This window comes from Aulostomus chinensis, chromosome 6, assembly GCF_037954235.1.
Source record: "Aulostomus chinensis isolate RoL2024-O1b breed Wild chromosome 6, RoL_Achi_v1.0, whole genome shotgun sequence".
NCBI classification, from domain to species: Eukaryota; Metazoa; Chordata; class Actinopteri; order Syngnathiformes; family Aulostomidae; genus Aulostomus; species Aulostomus chinensis.
In genome coordinates, this window is record NC_141325.1 from 9,573,850 (window position 1) to 9,590,000 (window position 16,151).

General features: G+C 40.6%; 1 protein-coding gene across 3 annotated transcripts in view; it reads left to right on the forward strand.

Annotated features, from left to right (window-relative positions):
* The window catches only part of grid2 (glutamate receptor, ionotropic, delta 2), a 506,248-nt gene that overhangs the window by 345,745 nt on the left and 144,352 nt on the right, over nucleotides 1-16,151 (forward strand). For all 3 annotated transcript variants that reach the window (XR_015116476.1, XM_086206352.1, XM_086206353.1), the window contains 2 exons: nucleotides 5,319-5,492; nucleotides 11,002-11,163. Coding sequence is in view for 2 of the 3 variants with exons in the window: in XM_086206352.1 (XP_086062478.1) it covers nucleotides 5,319-5,492; nucleotides 11,002-11,163 (336 nt within the window). In the remaining variant the exon portion in view is untranslated. The remainder of the gene's footprint in view (nucleotides 1-5,318; nucleotides 5,493-11,001; nucleotides 11,164-16,151) is intronic.

A 16,151-nucleotide genomic window follows, 5' to 3' on the forward strand; every position in this document is an offset into this window, starting at 1 on the left:
GCCATGGGGAAATCATTGATTAACTGCAGTCTGACAGGCCACAACTTCATCGAAGCTCATGAGGTTTTTCCCAAAACAACACATGCAAATCAATAAAACAGACGATATTCCCTGTATTTCCTTCTTCCTTTTGCTAATATCTGCATAAATAATATGAGTTTAAATACATCTATCCACTCGTCACTCAAAAGCCTCAGATATAAACATATGCAAACAAATAGGCTTCATTCAGAGAGGTTATATCAGGTACTTAGAGTTTGCTGGCAGAATTGACAGAAATTGATTTAGGAGAAGGTAGAACAGGAAAAGTTGAATGTAAAGAATGAAAAGAGAAGTAGAAATGGGGGAAGAACCAATGTTACTTTCCATTATTGAATTGAATTGTAAGATGGATTCAGCCCCCCTCTCAACAATCATCAACCATTCCATTCAGTCTGAAAAGTAGTTCCATTTCTATGTTGCTCAGCACTTGCCAAAACATATCAAAAAGTCAATTTATTTTAAACCTCGCTTTTCCTGAAAAAGAAATGGAAAGTTAAAGAAAAAACAAAATCAAGAGTCAGTCATTGGTTTATGTGGATGCCAGTCAAGATGCTCCTGAGGAACACGTGCTTCATCCGCCCCTTCCCCCCGTTCCCCTCCTCTCGCATCCTTTTCACTCTGAAATGTACTAAAAAGAGACATTATCTGATAGAATGTCCCAGATCTGCTTATCAAGATCAAGAATCAAGGAATTTAGTCACAGGCTGCTCTAATCGACACAATGTCCCCGCGATGGGCTCTGTGAAGCCCGAGATACTCAAGCAGACTATTTAAATGGCTGAGTGGCTACAATATCTTTTCATATGTAATGTCTTCTAGTAGTGCTACTTTGGAGAATTAATATTCCAATGTGTGAGAGTGCTCTCCCTCCCTGTGGTTTATTATGGATGAGGGGATACTGTATGGTTGTCATAACTCTGCTTTATCTACAGCCAGCAGTCAGACAGCCCTACTGAGGAGGAGTTCACAGTTCATAATTGATCATCCCTCCTCTCCCCATCTCCTTCGTTCTGCTCAGGACGAGAGGATGAGGAGCAGGAGAAATAAAAAGGGAGACACACAGCTTCTCTTTCTGTTCTTTTTTCCCCCCTAAAGTTTGGAGGATAACTCAATGAATCCCTTCATGCCTTTGAATGCCTGGGCTCTGAAGGCAGCCATGACAGCAGGCAGTATGGTTTTAGGTTGTCTACGTGTCGGCCTGGGCGTCAATTCATCCGTCCGTTCTACGTACATTTGACCGATTCTCATGAATGTCATTAATCAAGAACAAATTTGAATTTGTCCGGAACTCCGACTTCGAAGTCGAAAGGTCAAGACGGCTGTGACCTCACGTTCCTTCCTTGTGTTTTTTTTTTCTCCAGAAATTAAAAGAAATGTATTTAAAGCTGGTTCAAACTCAAAGATGAACTTGGGATGGAATTCCAAATATTTGATGTCAACATGATGCTGACGGTGTCCCTCAGGGTTCACTTGGATTTAAGCTGCAACACGAATGACTTTCTGCCTTTCTGTCAGTCTTCATCATCCTCGTTCACGCTGTTTTTGTTCTTACTCTGTGGCTGTCTGTTCATCTCATCTCTGGTCTTTGTCTCATTCCGCACAACAAATATTTGCTCACGATCAGGACTTTTCTCTCATCCTGACAATCTGTGAGAAGCCTTATAATTTTAAGTACTTTTATCCGACAAGGACATTCAGCAGCTGCTTGACTAACACCATTGCACAACTTTCTTTTAAAACTTTGTGAACATAGACAATGTCGGTTATTTAGGGCTGCTGATTTTGCCAAGGTTTTGAAAAGAACATTCTTATTTACAGCAAGAGAAGTGCGTCTAGAGGTAGAGTGAGTTAACAGTTGTGCACACTCTGTGCACAGCTGGAAGTTGCCCAGTGTTACTGCAGGCATCGAAGTCTAGTGTTGTTGCTAAGCAGCTCCCCTGGAGCTGTTGGATATTTTGTCTCTTGTTTGAAGCAAGTGTGACACCTCTCCTATAGGCCACATATTACAGAGGAATCTGAATCAGAATCAAAACTAATTCCATCATATTTTTATGCAGTGTCACTGCTTTATTCTTTCCTCTCTGCTGACATCTATTGCGTTCACAGTTCTGTCACATCACGTACAAGTATGCAAGAGTCTCTCCCATTTAACCTTTCATGTGTCTGCGCTAATTTCATCACACTTTTTATTCGCCGCCATTGATTTACACCTCGTTTTTTTCGCTGTGTCCTGCATCAGCTCCATCTGTTTGTATTGAATTTGGCGCTGCAGAGACCTTTTTGTGTCTGGCTGAATTTTACCTAAAAAAATAACACAAACACCATATTTACAAGTCCCACCACTCTAGCCAGGTTCCCTTTCCCTGCCAGCCCACCCATGTAGGGCCCATCTGGGATAACCCACCTGGGGCATAGCCAAGTTACGCCTCAGTTGGTCCAACATGGGTTAGCCCAATGTAGGTTAGCCTAGATGAGTTGATGATGGGCTCCCAACAGGTCCAGATGGGAAGCATGTATGACCCACTTGGGACCCATGTTCTACCCTTGTGAGCCCCAGCACCAACCCACATAAAAACCTCCTCTGAGCCCAGTTGAAGCCCAGTTGAAGCCCACCAAACCTAGATCAAGTCCATATGAGTACCACTTGGACATATTAACTGCGTTTTCATTCATGCAGCATTCACCTTAGTGGAGCTCCCATCATAATTTCCCTTAAGGGCTTAAATAAATATTTTAAAATGTCTACAAAGCACAGAGATGAGAGGGTGAAAGAAAATCCAAAAAAGATGTCGTAACTGAAGATGGAATTCATTGGGCCGTCTGTAAGAAATTGTGCAGTAGAGGAGGGTGAAAAGTGGGCGAATAAATTAGATCAGTTTTTGTATTTTTTTTAATCCAAAATGTTAAATTTTAAACAAGACAAAAAAGCATTTAAAGCTTCCACAGAGCAAAGGAGTGGAAGGGCTGATGATAGGGTGAGCAGTTAAACAGTAGGAGCACAAAAAGTCCCAAATGAAATCTTTTATTTCTTTCACCTCAAGGGAGAAGGAGGGATTTGATGTCTCTGGGGCAGAGGGGAAGAGACTGCAGAGGACGGGGTCTAGAGGTCGAGGAAAAGAGGAAAATAAAGAATTGAGGATGAGGGATGTGTTCTCAAATTTAAGAAAAGAAAGAATAGGATTTGGCACTCCTGGGGAAAAGAGAGGGAAGGCATTTGAGCTGAAGGGTTGATGGGGACCAGGTCTTGAAGTTTATGGAGTAAATAACGTACGATTCCTTGCAGGACTGCAGGGTATTCTAAGGTTCCAAGTTGTGCAAAGCTTCTGTTTCAAGCTTGTTGATATTGGTGCAATAAAGGTGGTTTCAGCTACATATTTAGGAAGCAGATTACACAAACCGAAACTCTTTAAACTTACAGTGAACTTATTAAATTGGTCGTAGGCTAGTGAGGAGACGTTCTCCTTGCCAGGACCCCTGTGTATGTGGACAGGCTGTATGTGTGATTTAATGTGTTTCTTCATGCCGGTATGAGTGTGTATGTGTGTATGCATGTGTCATATTCATTTAATGTCAGCTGCTAAAATGCTAACAGCTTCTCAAACACGCCACCACTGAAAGTCATACCGGGTGAAGTCTGTTCACAGTGTGTCCTTAGAGAGAGATGAAGATGAAAGGGGCAAAGAGAAAGTTCTAAAGGAGGGAGGATGGACAAATGTCTGTTGAGAGGACAAAAATCTCCAAATGTTATCTTTCCCTTTAGTGTGTGTGTTGTGTGTGTGTGTGTGTGTGTGTGTGTGTGTGTGTCTTTGCATGCTTGTGCACCGGCGCATCTGTAATTGTGTGAGTTTGAGCCTTTGAGTGGGCCACTAGATTCTTTCCTGCTGATGTTTCTTTGCATGCCCTTGACTGCCTGCTGTGAATCTTAATTCTCTTTTGCCCCACAGATCTGCCTCTTTAGAAATTTTTCAGCATTTTCTCTATACTGCATCTATTTCTTATTTATCTATCTTTGGTTGGCTTTGTAATTCAGTTCCCTCCAGGGTTTTTTATGTGGCAACAGTTTGAGAATTTAGCCACGCTTTACCCCCAAAAGCCAGCAAATAGATTCCTCACTTTTAATGTTTAGAAAGTAGATACTTCAGAGTGCAGGGCGTTGATAGAAGGTTAAATCAGTGAAATTATTTCAATCCTTACTGAAGGCATGAACATCCATTTATTATTCCTAATAATTCAAAATCGGTTGCTTAACTCTCAGTTAACACACATTATAGTTTCACTCAATCTTTCTCTTTAATCTCACAATTGACGTGCTGTATTTAAAATGTTCCAAGCACCATAGATTTCATTACAATTTATTTTTTTTTTGGTCATTACACGAAGAAGCAAAAATCAGCTCGAATAATGCAACTGCTACTACAGCTATACTAATACAGCTTGTGTAATCCTACCTCTCATCATCTCTGATGTCATCCTGCAGAGATCTTAATGAATATTGATTGAATATAAATGAAACCTGCTGTTATTAGGCTGTGAAACCATAGCATCACTCCATGTGTGATTGCTTATTTATTCTCTGCAGGCTGAAGTAGTCGTCATGTCAAGCAGTCTGGGCTGTCTGGTGTAAATGAAATAATAAAGAAAAATCTGTGACTTGAAGCCTGGCAAAACCCGCATACAACGATTTACACAACAATACACACAAGGCACACGCCGGTGAACACGCACACACACACACACACACACGGACAACCGTTGCACACATATGCAAGGAAAGCAAAGGCTGTCTCGGTTGGTGGCAGCATTACCTCCACCAGGGACGCTAAACGTCAGTTCTCATCTCATCACTGCATGACCCCCCTGCACTTGCAAGAGGATGGATGGAGATTCGTGGATGAGGAGAGGGAGAGAGAGATTTTGTCTGAGGGCTAAAATTAGCAATGATCCCCCCCCCCCCCCAAGGTTTTGCAAGGACATGAGTATGTGCAACCACACATGTATGCACACAAACGCAGTCACTCATACACATTTTGTTTTACTCTTCTCTCACTTTCCTTCTTTGTTACAACACCAAAAGGAGAGAAAATAGGAAAAATGTAGATTTTAAAAGGACTTTTATTATTTTTTGAATGTATTATAAGTTGTCCTAATGCAGCAACAAAAGATGACATAATTATCATGTCTCTCTATTCTTTACCCCCCCTTACCTTCTTTTCTCAATCCTCCTCATTTTTACCCTCTGTCAACGCCACCCTCCATCTTTTCCGTCGGCCTCACAGGAGATCTCCGACTACGACTTGCAGGAGTTGGTGATGAAGTCAATCGGTCGGTTGACGTTGGTGCGGCAGACGTTCCCAATGCCCCAGAACACAACGCAGCGCTGCGTCAAACACAACCACAGGATTAACACATCCCTCTGTGACCCTAAAAGTCCCAAAGCTCAGCAGCTCGAGGTGAGTTGGTTCGGGTTTTACTGCCTCCCCTACGTCAGTTTAAATTGATGCTCTTGCAATCGGCATCAATCATACTTGGACCAGCAACTCATACATTTCAAAAACTCCAATGGAAGTGTAATGTCACAGAGATTTATCTTCTGAGCAAAAGTGTTATTATTATTTTATTATGGTTGGATTTGTTGGTAATACCAGTATCAAGTCATGTGTTACAAGATTAAATTGGCATTAGACGTGCGCCATGGCAAAAAGAAATTTAGAGTCTCTGGGATTATATTTGTTGAGTTCAGAGGTGAAAAAACAAAAAAACATCAATTTTATCAGCCACTCTCCTTGTCTCCAACTTCCATATTGTACAGTTCATCGTGATTGTCTCACAATATTGATAGTGATTCACTTGCCACAGTAATTCACCAGCCTCTGAGAAACTGACTAAAATCTGTCTGGAGCTTGTTGGACTGATATTTGAAAAATTATGTGAAATAGATTAGAAAAAAAAAAACAACTAACAACACAAAGAGAAGCTACGTTATGAAATTGGTTTCTGTCATTTCTTCAGAAGCACACTGTGATGCCCAGTGGGAAAATGAACTTTAAACAGTCGGTTGACAGTGATCAACTTGCAGTCCAACTTTTAAATGTGTTTTTTTTTTTATTATTATTATTAATATTATTATTTGATTGCATTTTATTTAAATTGTCCTCTCTGGATTTTATTCATTTCAACAACAAAGAGTGCCAAACTACTTATGTATGTGAAAGCTGCCACGGTGTGTTAAGTTTGACATTCAAACATTTCCCTGATCCACAATCTTCCAATTACATCAGGTTTGCTGATTTGATATTGTCACTGCTTGTACCTCTGAAGCTTTTCCATTACCATCTCTCATGTTAATGGGAAACAGGGCGAGATTTTTATTTGTTTATTTATTTATTTTCCCCTCTCTACTCTCAGGTTTTCTTATTGTGTTGTTTTCCGTAATATGTTCCCCGAGGCAATAATATGTATGCAATTATTATCCTTTCTTTTCTGTATGTGAGTCATCAAGCTGCCATCAAATAGAACACACAAAAGGGAACACACTGTTATTTATGTGCCAAGACAAAATATTAAATTGAATTAATGTGTTGTTGATTTATGTGGATGCATGAGACCCTGGGGGAAAATATTTGATGAAAGTTGGAAATACGTTGAAAACAGCAACATGGTCTTTAATGTGGATGTCTACTTTTGAAGTCCCAAGACAGTAGCTCTGCATGCTCTTGCCCACCGTTATCAGCGAGCTAGAATTAAACAAGGTTTGCCGCTAGACCTTTATGTTTTATTTCTGAGTGTGGTTATAAATGTGTATATTCTTAAAGTGTATATTCTTAAAGGTGATAGGTGTTTTCTGTATATATGTTTGTTCTGTGCATTGAAATTCTTTTGGGAGGTTGTTTTGTTTGGTTGAAAAAAAAAAAAAGGGGGTGAAGTCCAACTGGAGATGTTAAAGGTTTTAAGTTCTTAAATCAAAGTGTTTGTGGATTATTAAGCATACGGCTGGAGAAAAAAGACGTGGTACACACCGGACCCTGGGTGTCCCCCAAATAAGCCCTCACGCGCCCCCACGCTGGCGCAGCAGTGCAAATTTTAAAAAAAAAGAAACCCACCTTATAGTTTGACTAAAAGGATATTCATCATAATGTATGCTGGGAAACCAGGTACTGACGAATAAGGCCACATTCCAGGGAAAAACAATTAACAAACGAACAAAAACAACATCAAAAAACAGCACAACTACGGTAAAAAAAATTAGAACCCCAGTGCAACACATCACACAATGATACCAAAGCCGCTCTTCTTCTCATGAAATCAATATGCAATCATCATATTGTGGAACGATATTGACTCTTACTTCCTACATTGTAACACATTTTATTGAATGGATATTTGAGGAGGGTAATCAGATTTCCAATTAATCGGAAATGTTGTCATTCTTCCGATTTGTTGAAACACATGAACAGAAGCACCGGTTAACTCTGGTAGGCTGATCTTGGTGGGCTATGATTGGCTGGATGACCCATCGATCAATCAAACCTGACTGCAGGTTTTCATATACGAGGGGAAACTCAGTTTTGTTTCATCAATGAAAGAGACAAACAGATGAAGCAGATCAACTCAGTGGACAGAGAGTGGCCCAGAAGCCCAATTTCACACTGCACTGAAGCACATCAACTCAGGCTGACCACACACACACACACACACACACACACACACACACACTCACACTCGCATAGAATACGCACAAGGAATGCAGAGCTCAGTGATCATTCAAGTTCCCCAAAGAGTGGTAGATTTTCTCTTTAATTTCTGGAGAAGAAAAAGGAATAGGCACCAGGACTGAGAGAGAGAGAGCGAGTGAAGGGGCGAAACTGTGAAAGCAAAGATGGAAAGTGATAGATAAGAAACTTGACACTGTAATTTTTTTTTTTTTTTCCTTTTGGTCGTATCTGTCTGTCACGTATGAAAAGTTACAAGAAACATGCTGTAGTTGGCCATCTCATTGCTTTTTTTCCTTCTTTTTTTGGGGGGACTGCTGCAGAAAACTTTGACATGGCCTTGTTCCAACTTGGTGGGCTTATATTCTAGTGAAGTGTGATGGACCAACAGCTCTGCTCACACATGGTTGAATAATAGCCTACTCTTAAAGTACTGAATGCTCCTGCCGGCCTGGAAGACGAAGTACTGTTGGCATCCACCCCTGTTATAGTTGCATTTTTTTTGCCCATACTTAAAATAATATGCAAAGTGAAATACATATATTGGAGCGGTGTGACATGACTCCATTAGTAACCGTGTTTATCAGTCATGTATCGACTCTGTTCAGCAAAAAGCCAGACCGTAAAGGTGCCGCATGCTAAACACTCCGGGTTTGTTAACAGGATTCATTTTGGAGCACACGTATGAGCGTGTGTTCCTGTTATAGGTGCCCGAGGAAAAAGTCATTTAAAATCAGTCAACCCAGCACGTAACATAGAAGAGAAATGACACACATAAAAATGTCAGCTGTTACTTTTTTATCGTCCATCGTATAAAATGTGCTCTGGCTGACATGGGACTTGAAGTAGAGAACTTCAGATGACCTTTTTAGGAAACAAGTACGTTTCAAGTTCATTTAATTAAGGGAGGGGTAGGCTCCCAGATTTCTACTACTTCTTGTTATAATCCCTAAATTATTCGTGATGTCTTGATGGCAATCAATAAACTATGATGTTTAAAAGAGGAAGCATCAAAATCCCTAATACATAAGGGCCAAATTTACCTCCACCCAATCAAAAACCGCTACCAGTTACATTGGTTGGAACCATCAACAGCCGGAACCAGTGTTTGGTGAGCAACCTCAAGGAGGACAAGCATGGATCCAGAAGGAAACAAAGCAAAAAGAAAAATGTCTTTTGTCGAACTAGCAATAGATGAGGGGAAGAAGGATAAAAGGCTTGGTGGACGACTCTTAATAGAATCAAAAGGTTTAGCTACAGACGCGCAAGTACAGTAGTAGCCTTTCTCTTGGACAAGTAAGAAACCCATTTACCGACTTTGCTAGCTGGCTGTAGAGGCTATATTTGCGGTAATTCATTGTCAGTGTAGTTTGTGATCTAGAACTAAACTCGACGTAACGGACGCTGATCTATTTAGTGACGTAGTGTACCGGGGAGGGCGAGTGGGAGCGAGGAGGGAGGGTTCACGATCAGAGTGTGATTCAGAAAACGATTTAGACGGATTTATGCAGTATTGTTTGTATATCGTGTTTCTTTTGTAAAATTTAAAAAAATATGTTAATATGAACAAAAAAAAACAAAATCAGGCGGCGCCTACACCCCCCTTTGAGTAAAGTTTAATTCCTATACTAACATCAGTGTTTTAAAATGAGCACTTAAATACTTCTTAGTATAAAAGTAGTATAAGCACCCATATAGAGAGAGCGAGTAAAGGGGACCGGTGGAATGGTCCATTTCCTCCAATAACAAAGATACTTGTAGCATGTAGTGGATTTTTCTAAGGTGCTTTATTCGTCGGCCACCACAGTATAAAGCAGTGATGAAGCTGAATTAAACCCAGCCGGTGAAGTTAAAACAGCAGATGCACATAAATTCCTGTCTTTTCTTCCAGGGACAGCATGAAAGTCCGGAGGCTGTTTAAAAAAAACAAAAACAATAATGGATGACTCAAGATTGCGTCATTGCGTTAAACAGATACAGTATGTTGACAAGTACACGTCCTGGCTCACTGAAGATGTCCTGCAAAACAAAAGTTGTATGCAAACATCACCTGAGAGCAAATACTTCAAAGTATGAACAGTCAATTGGTTTATCTAATCTTTCCATGTTAATTATCTCCTTGAGTCTATTTAAAGAGTACATTATGAATTATGAGGATACGCCACATTCATCCTGAAGATTTATAAGCAAAGTGAAGCTTCAATCTTCAACTGCAGTTGGATTAATCTTTGGAACAGGACAGCCTGCGTCGCCACTGTGTTGAAATATACTGTGTCTACAGATTTCAGAGGATCCAGTGCCTGAATGGGGACACAGATAATGATGCCTCTGGAGTGTGGCGGGTTTTGTTTTGTTGTTGTTGTTTTTTGTTGTTGGGGGGGGGGTGGTTTTGCCCCTCAGTTAACGTGCATAAATATCATTACTTTATTGTCAAGTATGATGTGAAAAATTGTAGATGAAGTGTTCCAGCCACAAAAAGATATTTAGTATTTTTTTGCAAAATTACAAATTGGGACATGCGCATTCATAGTTTTGTTTCAATCGTGTGAAAATACACGAGCGTGGACTTTTTCTATGTATGAAAGGTATTGTTACTAACCTTAGACTGCTCACCTGTGCGTGCACAGTGAAACACACCCATTTATAGTTAATCTATTCATTATATGCTCATTAATAAAGAGACATGAGGCTCAATAAATCACAGTGATCAGTCCCAGGCTTCAACCCCCCGTCTCATTACATGGTGTGTACCGCATGTCATCCGTAAAACTTTGTTGAGTGTAAGTGGATATGAGTGCATATGCACTGTGTACAATTTGAGCAAACAACAGAGCCTAGTTTTGTGTAAGATTACTCATTCGATGCACCACAGGGGAGGAAAGCATACTGCATCCGAAGCAAGACAGATGAAGAGAGATGCTGCAAAGTAAAACCAGACATAAGTTCCTCTCTTTTTTTTTTCTTTTTTTTTTGATCAAAGCACAGATGGATATGTCTGCAAGTAGAGTATTTAACATTCATAGCGTACTTGCAAGAAAAGGTTTGGCCTATTTATGCGTTTATCTGTGAGTCTGTACCAAAAACCAAAAAGAGAAACTCCAAAAATGAATCAGATAAAAGGGTGAAATTGGTCATTTGGATCTCATGAGGGTCTTTTGGATTCATAAAACAGTTTCATGGTGACAAGAGCAAATCTCTCACAAAGCATTTCTGCATGTCAGCAAGTTTTTTTGTTTCCTTCTCTCTGTAGATCACCAACCGCTATATCTATGATACCGTGCTGCTGCTGGCTAATACCTTCCACAGAAAGCTGGAGGACAGGAAGTGGCACAGCATGGCCAGTCTGAGCTGCATCAGGAAGAACTCCAAACCGTGGCAAGGAGGAAAGAGCATGCTGGATACTGTCAAAAAGGTGTGTGCATTTAAAATAAAACATCCAATTTACCTTCATGTCTTGAATATGCAGTGGTGCTGCTGCTTGTTCACGTGCGCGTTCACATTTATTCATTTGGCAGATGCTTTTATCCAAAGTGACTTTCAAGTGAGGAACAACAATCGGTCCAGTTGGAGTAAACACTATATTAAATCACTAAACTAAATCCATGAGGTTCTCTCAGAGGAGTTGTGTCTTAAACATATTCTCTGAGATAGGGAGGGACGCCCCTGCTCTGATAGCATTTGGCAGCTCATTCCACCATCAGGGACACACACACACACACACACACACACACACACACACAGAAACACACAGGCAGGTTTCTGTTCCAAGAGTCAGTAGTTTGTCTGCATGTGAAATCTGGAAAACAGGGTTGTAAGGTGACATGATGATCTGTTTCTGTATATTTTTGTTCTGTTCTTTCAACGACCCTTCAGACTTTCAACTTTCGGTAAATGAAACGAATGACAAGCAGAAAGAACTGGCATCTTTTCTATTTCATACCATATTATAAAAAAAAAAAAAACTTTTGTGAAATCCTTAGCAATTTCCTCAGTAAGTATTTGGCCCCTACAACCAAATACAAGGTTTTGTTTGATATTTGGATGATGAGGATTTGGAAGACACGTATCTTGACAGAATTCCTCATTATCCTCTAGGGCTGTCAAAGGAGGCTCCGCTGTTAGCTATGTGAGCAGTGGGCGGGGCTTAGATTATTACATCAACACAAAGATTCATGGGAATGTCAGTAAGGTTTATATTTTGCTGTTGTAATGACTGTTTGAATTTGCTGTGCGTCAACATGACTGAGTGACGTGGTGCCGTCACGTTTGCAATGCTCGTCCTCAGTCATGCAGCAGTGACTCTTCGTGATACTCATATGTTAAGGTCATGCTAGTGCTCTTTCAGGATGACAAAAAGAAACCAAAAAAACCATCTGTTTGGGCATCATTATCTGTGTTTATCTGAGAACATTTTTAGTTTTGGGTGCATCCCAGCTGGGAAACCAGCAAATCTGGGACACAAGCTGATGTGTAAAACCGCTATTCATACATTTATTTGCATTCTTATTATCACACACAGTGTTGTAGGAAGCTTTGGAGCCAATCCCAGCTGCCATTCAGCGATAGGTCAGGTTTGCCCTAGACGGGTTGGATGAGGCTGACATATAGAGACAGATAACTGGACACACCTATGGGCCATTTAGAGTCTCCAATTAATGTAGCTTGTATGTTTTATTTTTTGGTCCGCTGGAGGAAATCAGAATCCAAAGAAAGCTAAGACAGGCAGAGAGAACGCATGCACTTGCAGCGTTGTGTAAGTGACAAGAAGTCTGAAAATAATGTATTGCTGACGATGAATGCGCTGTAATCATAAGCCACATAATCAGCAGGCAGGAGGGAGTCACCAGAGACTTGCAGCTGTTGTTTAGGTAACAACACCAGGTGTTTATTTATGTAATTTGTTGTTGTTTTTTTGTAGTGGGTGGGTTTTATGGTCCCTTTATCCCCTCCCCCTAACTGTCCAAGCATAACATCGAGTTAGTTAACATCTCCTCCACCCTTCTACCACCTTTGACATCCCCAGGCTTCCTCTCTGTTATGAAGTCACCACCTTTTTTCACCTGACACACACACAAACACACACACACACACACACACACGCACACACACACACACACACACACACACACACACACACACACACACACACACACCACAACCACACACCCCCTCCCCCTGCTCACGCTGACAAGAGCAGGCAGTGCATGATAATTCCCTATAAGCAAGTGTAACAAACTCGCACCCCAAGTACAGAGTCATCACAACTGTCTAAAAGATACATATATGTATATACACATAGGACAGCTTTTCACAAGAATTATTATTATGATTCACTTTACATGTGTGGGACCATTTCGACTCCAGACACAAACATTACCATTTGATGCACCGTTCAGTTTAGAGCTAATTCACACCTGCAGTCCCTTGAATCCATTGGACGACGAAAGCCTTCATGTTCCCTGATTTACATTTGACATTTTGTTTGAGTGTCTATGACCTTCAGTCGCCTCACTCAGTTTCAGCACATCCACCTGTTTTCAACAGCCTTCTGTGGAGCTCTTCCATTATGCGATGCCATTTGGAAGATATTCATATCCCAACTGCATATCGCAAATCACAGTTATTCTAAAAGGGTTATATATGCTAAAATCTTTAGTAGAAGCTGGAAATGCCAGAGTTTTGAAGCTGTGACTAGATTGCAAGCTGTTGAACGCCTGACTCCTACCTGCGCGGATTCACATTTCTTTGTCTTCTTCCTATTTTCAAATATATCTTCTGTCTACCTTTAAGTGGTAGGAAATGCATACTGTTCATTGAGGGAGAACGTATTTGCATTTCAAGACATTGTGCTCATTACATGAAATTTTGGAGACTAGGCACTTTTGTTGCTTTGGCTGAGACGCGCTAGTTGAAACATCAAGATCCAGTCAGTGCCAAATTCCTACAGCTATAACTAAAATTCCCTCTGGGGATGAAGAATGACATGGGGGAGGTTCTAAATAAACATAGGTTTTTGGGTTGTTTTTTTTTTTTTCTATTATTCTAATCACATACTGTAGCGATCTCATTTTTGTTCATTACTTTAACTGAAAGTTTCCAACTTCCTGCCTGGAGTAGACCTCCTGAACCAAGTGTTCAAGAATTTTAAAAAAAGATAATGATAACAATACATCAGTCAACAAGTTTTCTGCTGCTCCAGAAGAGCTGACTTTTGGGAGACACAGGATTTTATCTTTCAGCTGTGTTTTTATGATTTTTTTTTTTTTTTTTTTTTTTTTTTTTTGCATTTCACCTTGGGTTTTAGTCTTGGCAACTCTTTCATCACTGTTAAATCCAATTGGATCAATTCCTTCTGTTTTTTTGATATCAATGAGAAATACTCTGCGGATGGCAATATGACTGAATGATGAAGCCAAGTAAAAATGCTAATGAAGGATTAGCGCCACACAATAACAAATGCACAGCAATGACCTTCCTATCTATCTCTGCCTTTCACCTTGACATCAGGCTGAGATTTGGCAACACTTTCATCAGCACCGCCCTGACTGTTAAACCAGCCCTGATGGCTGTCTCACCACAGCTGATATAAAGAGCCTCAAGACACTGTAGTTGAATTCAACACAGTGAATATTAGATTCAGTCGAACCACTCAGATGAAACACGCTTCAGTCGTTTATATTCTTCATTAGCTTTGGTCAAGAAAAGCTCAAACACTAAGGAGTGGTGGGTGATTCTGTGGAGAAAAGCCAGTATTGCAATGATTGTGTCAAAATTGCAATTGCGAGATAATAAATGGTATTTTAAGTCTACTTGTTTGTTAATGAAGACAAATGCCACAGAAATATGACTGGTCTTTTTTTTTTTTTTTTTTTTTTTTTTTTTTTATTCTTATCTCCGGCGGTAAGGTGGTGCAGTGGTCAGCACTGTCGCCTCACAGCAAGAAGGTTCAGGGTTCGAGCCCCGGCTCAAGCATGAGATCTTTCTGTGTGGAGTCTCCATGTTCTCCCTGGTGGGTTCTCTCTGGTACTCCAGCTTCCTCCCACAGTCCAAAGACATCAAGAGGGGACGAGGCTGATTGATACTCTAAATTGACCGTAGGTGTGTCTGTGAGTGTGAATGGTTGTCTGTCTGTATGTGTTGGCCCTGTGATGGACTGGTGACCCATCCCCTGCCTCTCAGCTGAAGGCTGCTGGGATAGGCTCCAGTCCCCCCGCGACCCTCAACAGGACAAGCGGTGGAAAATGGATGGATATTTCTCATCTCAAACTAGTATGAGCATAAAACATGTGTGCAGATTTCTTGATGTGTTATTTTTCTCAATTAGATAAAAAGCAAATACAAAATAAGAAACATTTCTGAAAACTTATAACAGTAAATACATTTTTACATATAATTGCACAAACTGATATTGCGATTCAGTTAATTGTGTAGAATACTTGAAGAAATAAATTACATTTAGAAAAAGTCATGGATTGATGTAGAGTAGGTCGTCACTTCAGGGTGGTGACCAACAGATAAACAGAACCAGATCTCTGCCCAGGACTGGTGGAGATCATGAATTAAATCCCTGTCAAACAAAAGCCTACAAATGCATGTGTGCGTGGTTTTATTTCAGACGGCAGAACGCTCACTTTTGTCAGCCTCATGTCTCATATGTGAAATAATCCTTTGGCTATTAAAGAGGTGCTGCGCATGCGAATTTAGCTGATCAGCTCCCTCCAAATCCCTACAGCCATATTGCAGTCTTCTTCCTTCTCCAGTTTTTAAGTTGCGTTCGAAATCATGGCTGAAACCACAAAACGGTTTTATTGTGAAAACACATGCCAGCGCGCGACCGATAGATGTAGTTCAACATACCGACACACATGCTGCACTGCTGTGTCGAAGGCTTACGTCACTCACACTCACCTGTGACACCGCAGTCGTGTATCACTGACAAAAAAGACAATGCACGCTTCATTAAATTGTAGCTTTTATCATCAAAACTCAATATTTAGCTTGATTTTTACATAGATTTAACAGCCTGTAATGTGTTTTACAGTGTGTGCGTGTGTGTGCACGGGTGCGCGCGTGTGTGCATGTGTGTGTGTGTGTGTGTGTGTGTGTGTGTGTGTGTGTGTGTGTGTGTGTGTGTGTGAGAGAGAGAGAGATTAATCAGCATTTTGGTCTGTGGGACAATTATGGTAATTATTGTTTGCAGCTGTTCTTGAAGAGCATATTGATATTGCTGTTTACTGTTCACTGACAAATGGGTAGATAAACTGCATCAGGTAAAATTCTGCTGTTCCAGAGATTTAAAAGTCTGGGGTATCTTGGCAGACTACATGTGTTCCACTGCTCTGTGATTAGCCGCATTATATCCACCTTTGAGACTCGGTGACATGAGCTGCATGATTTAGA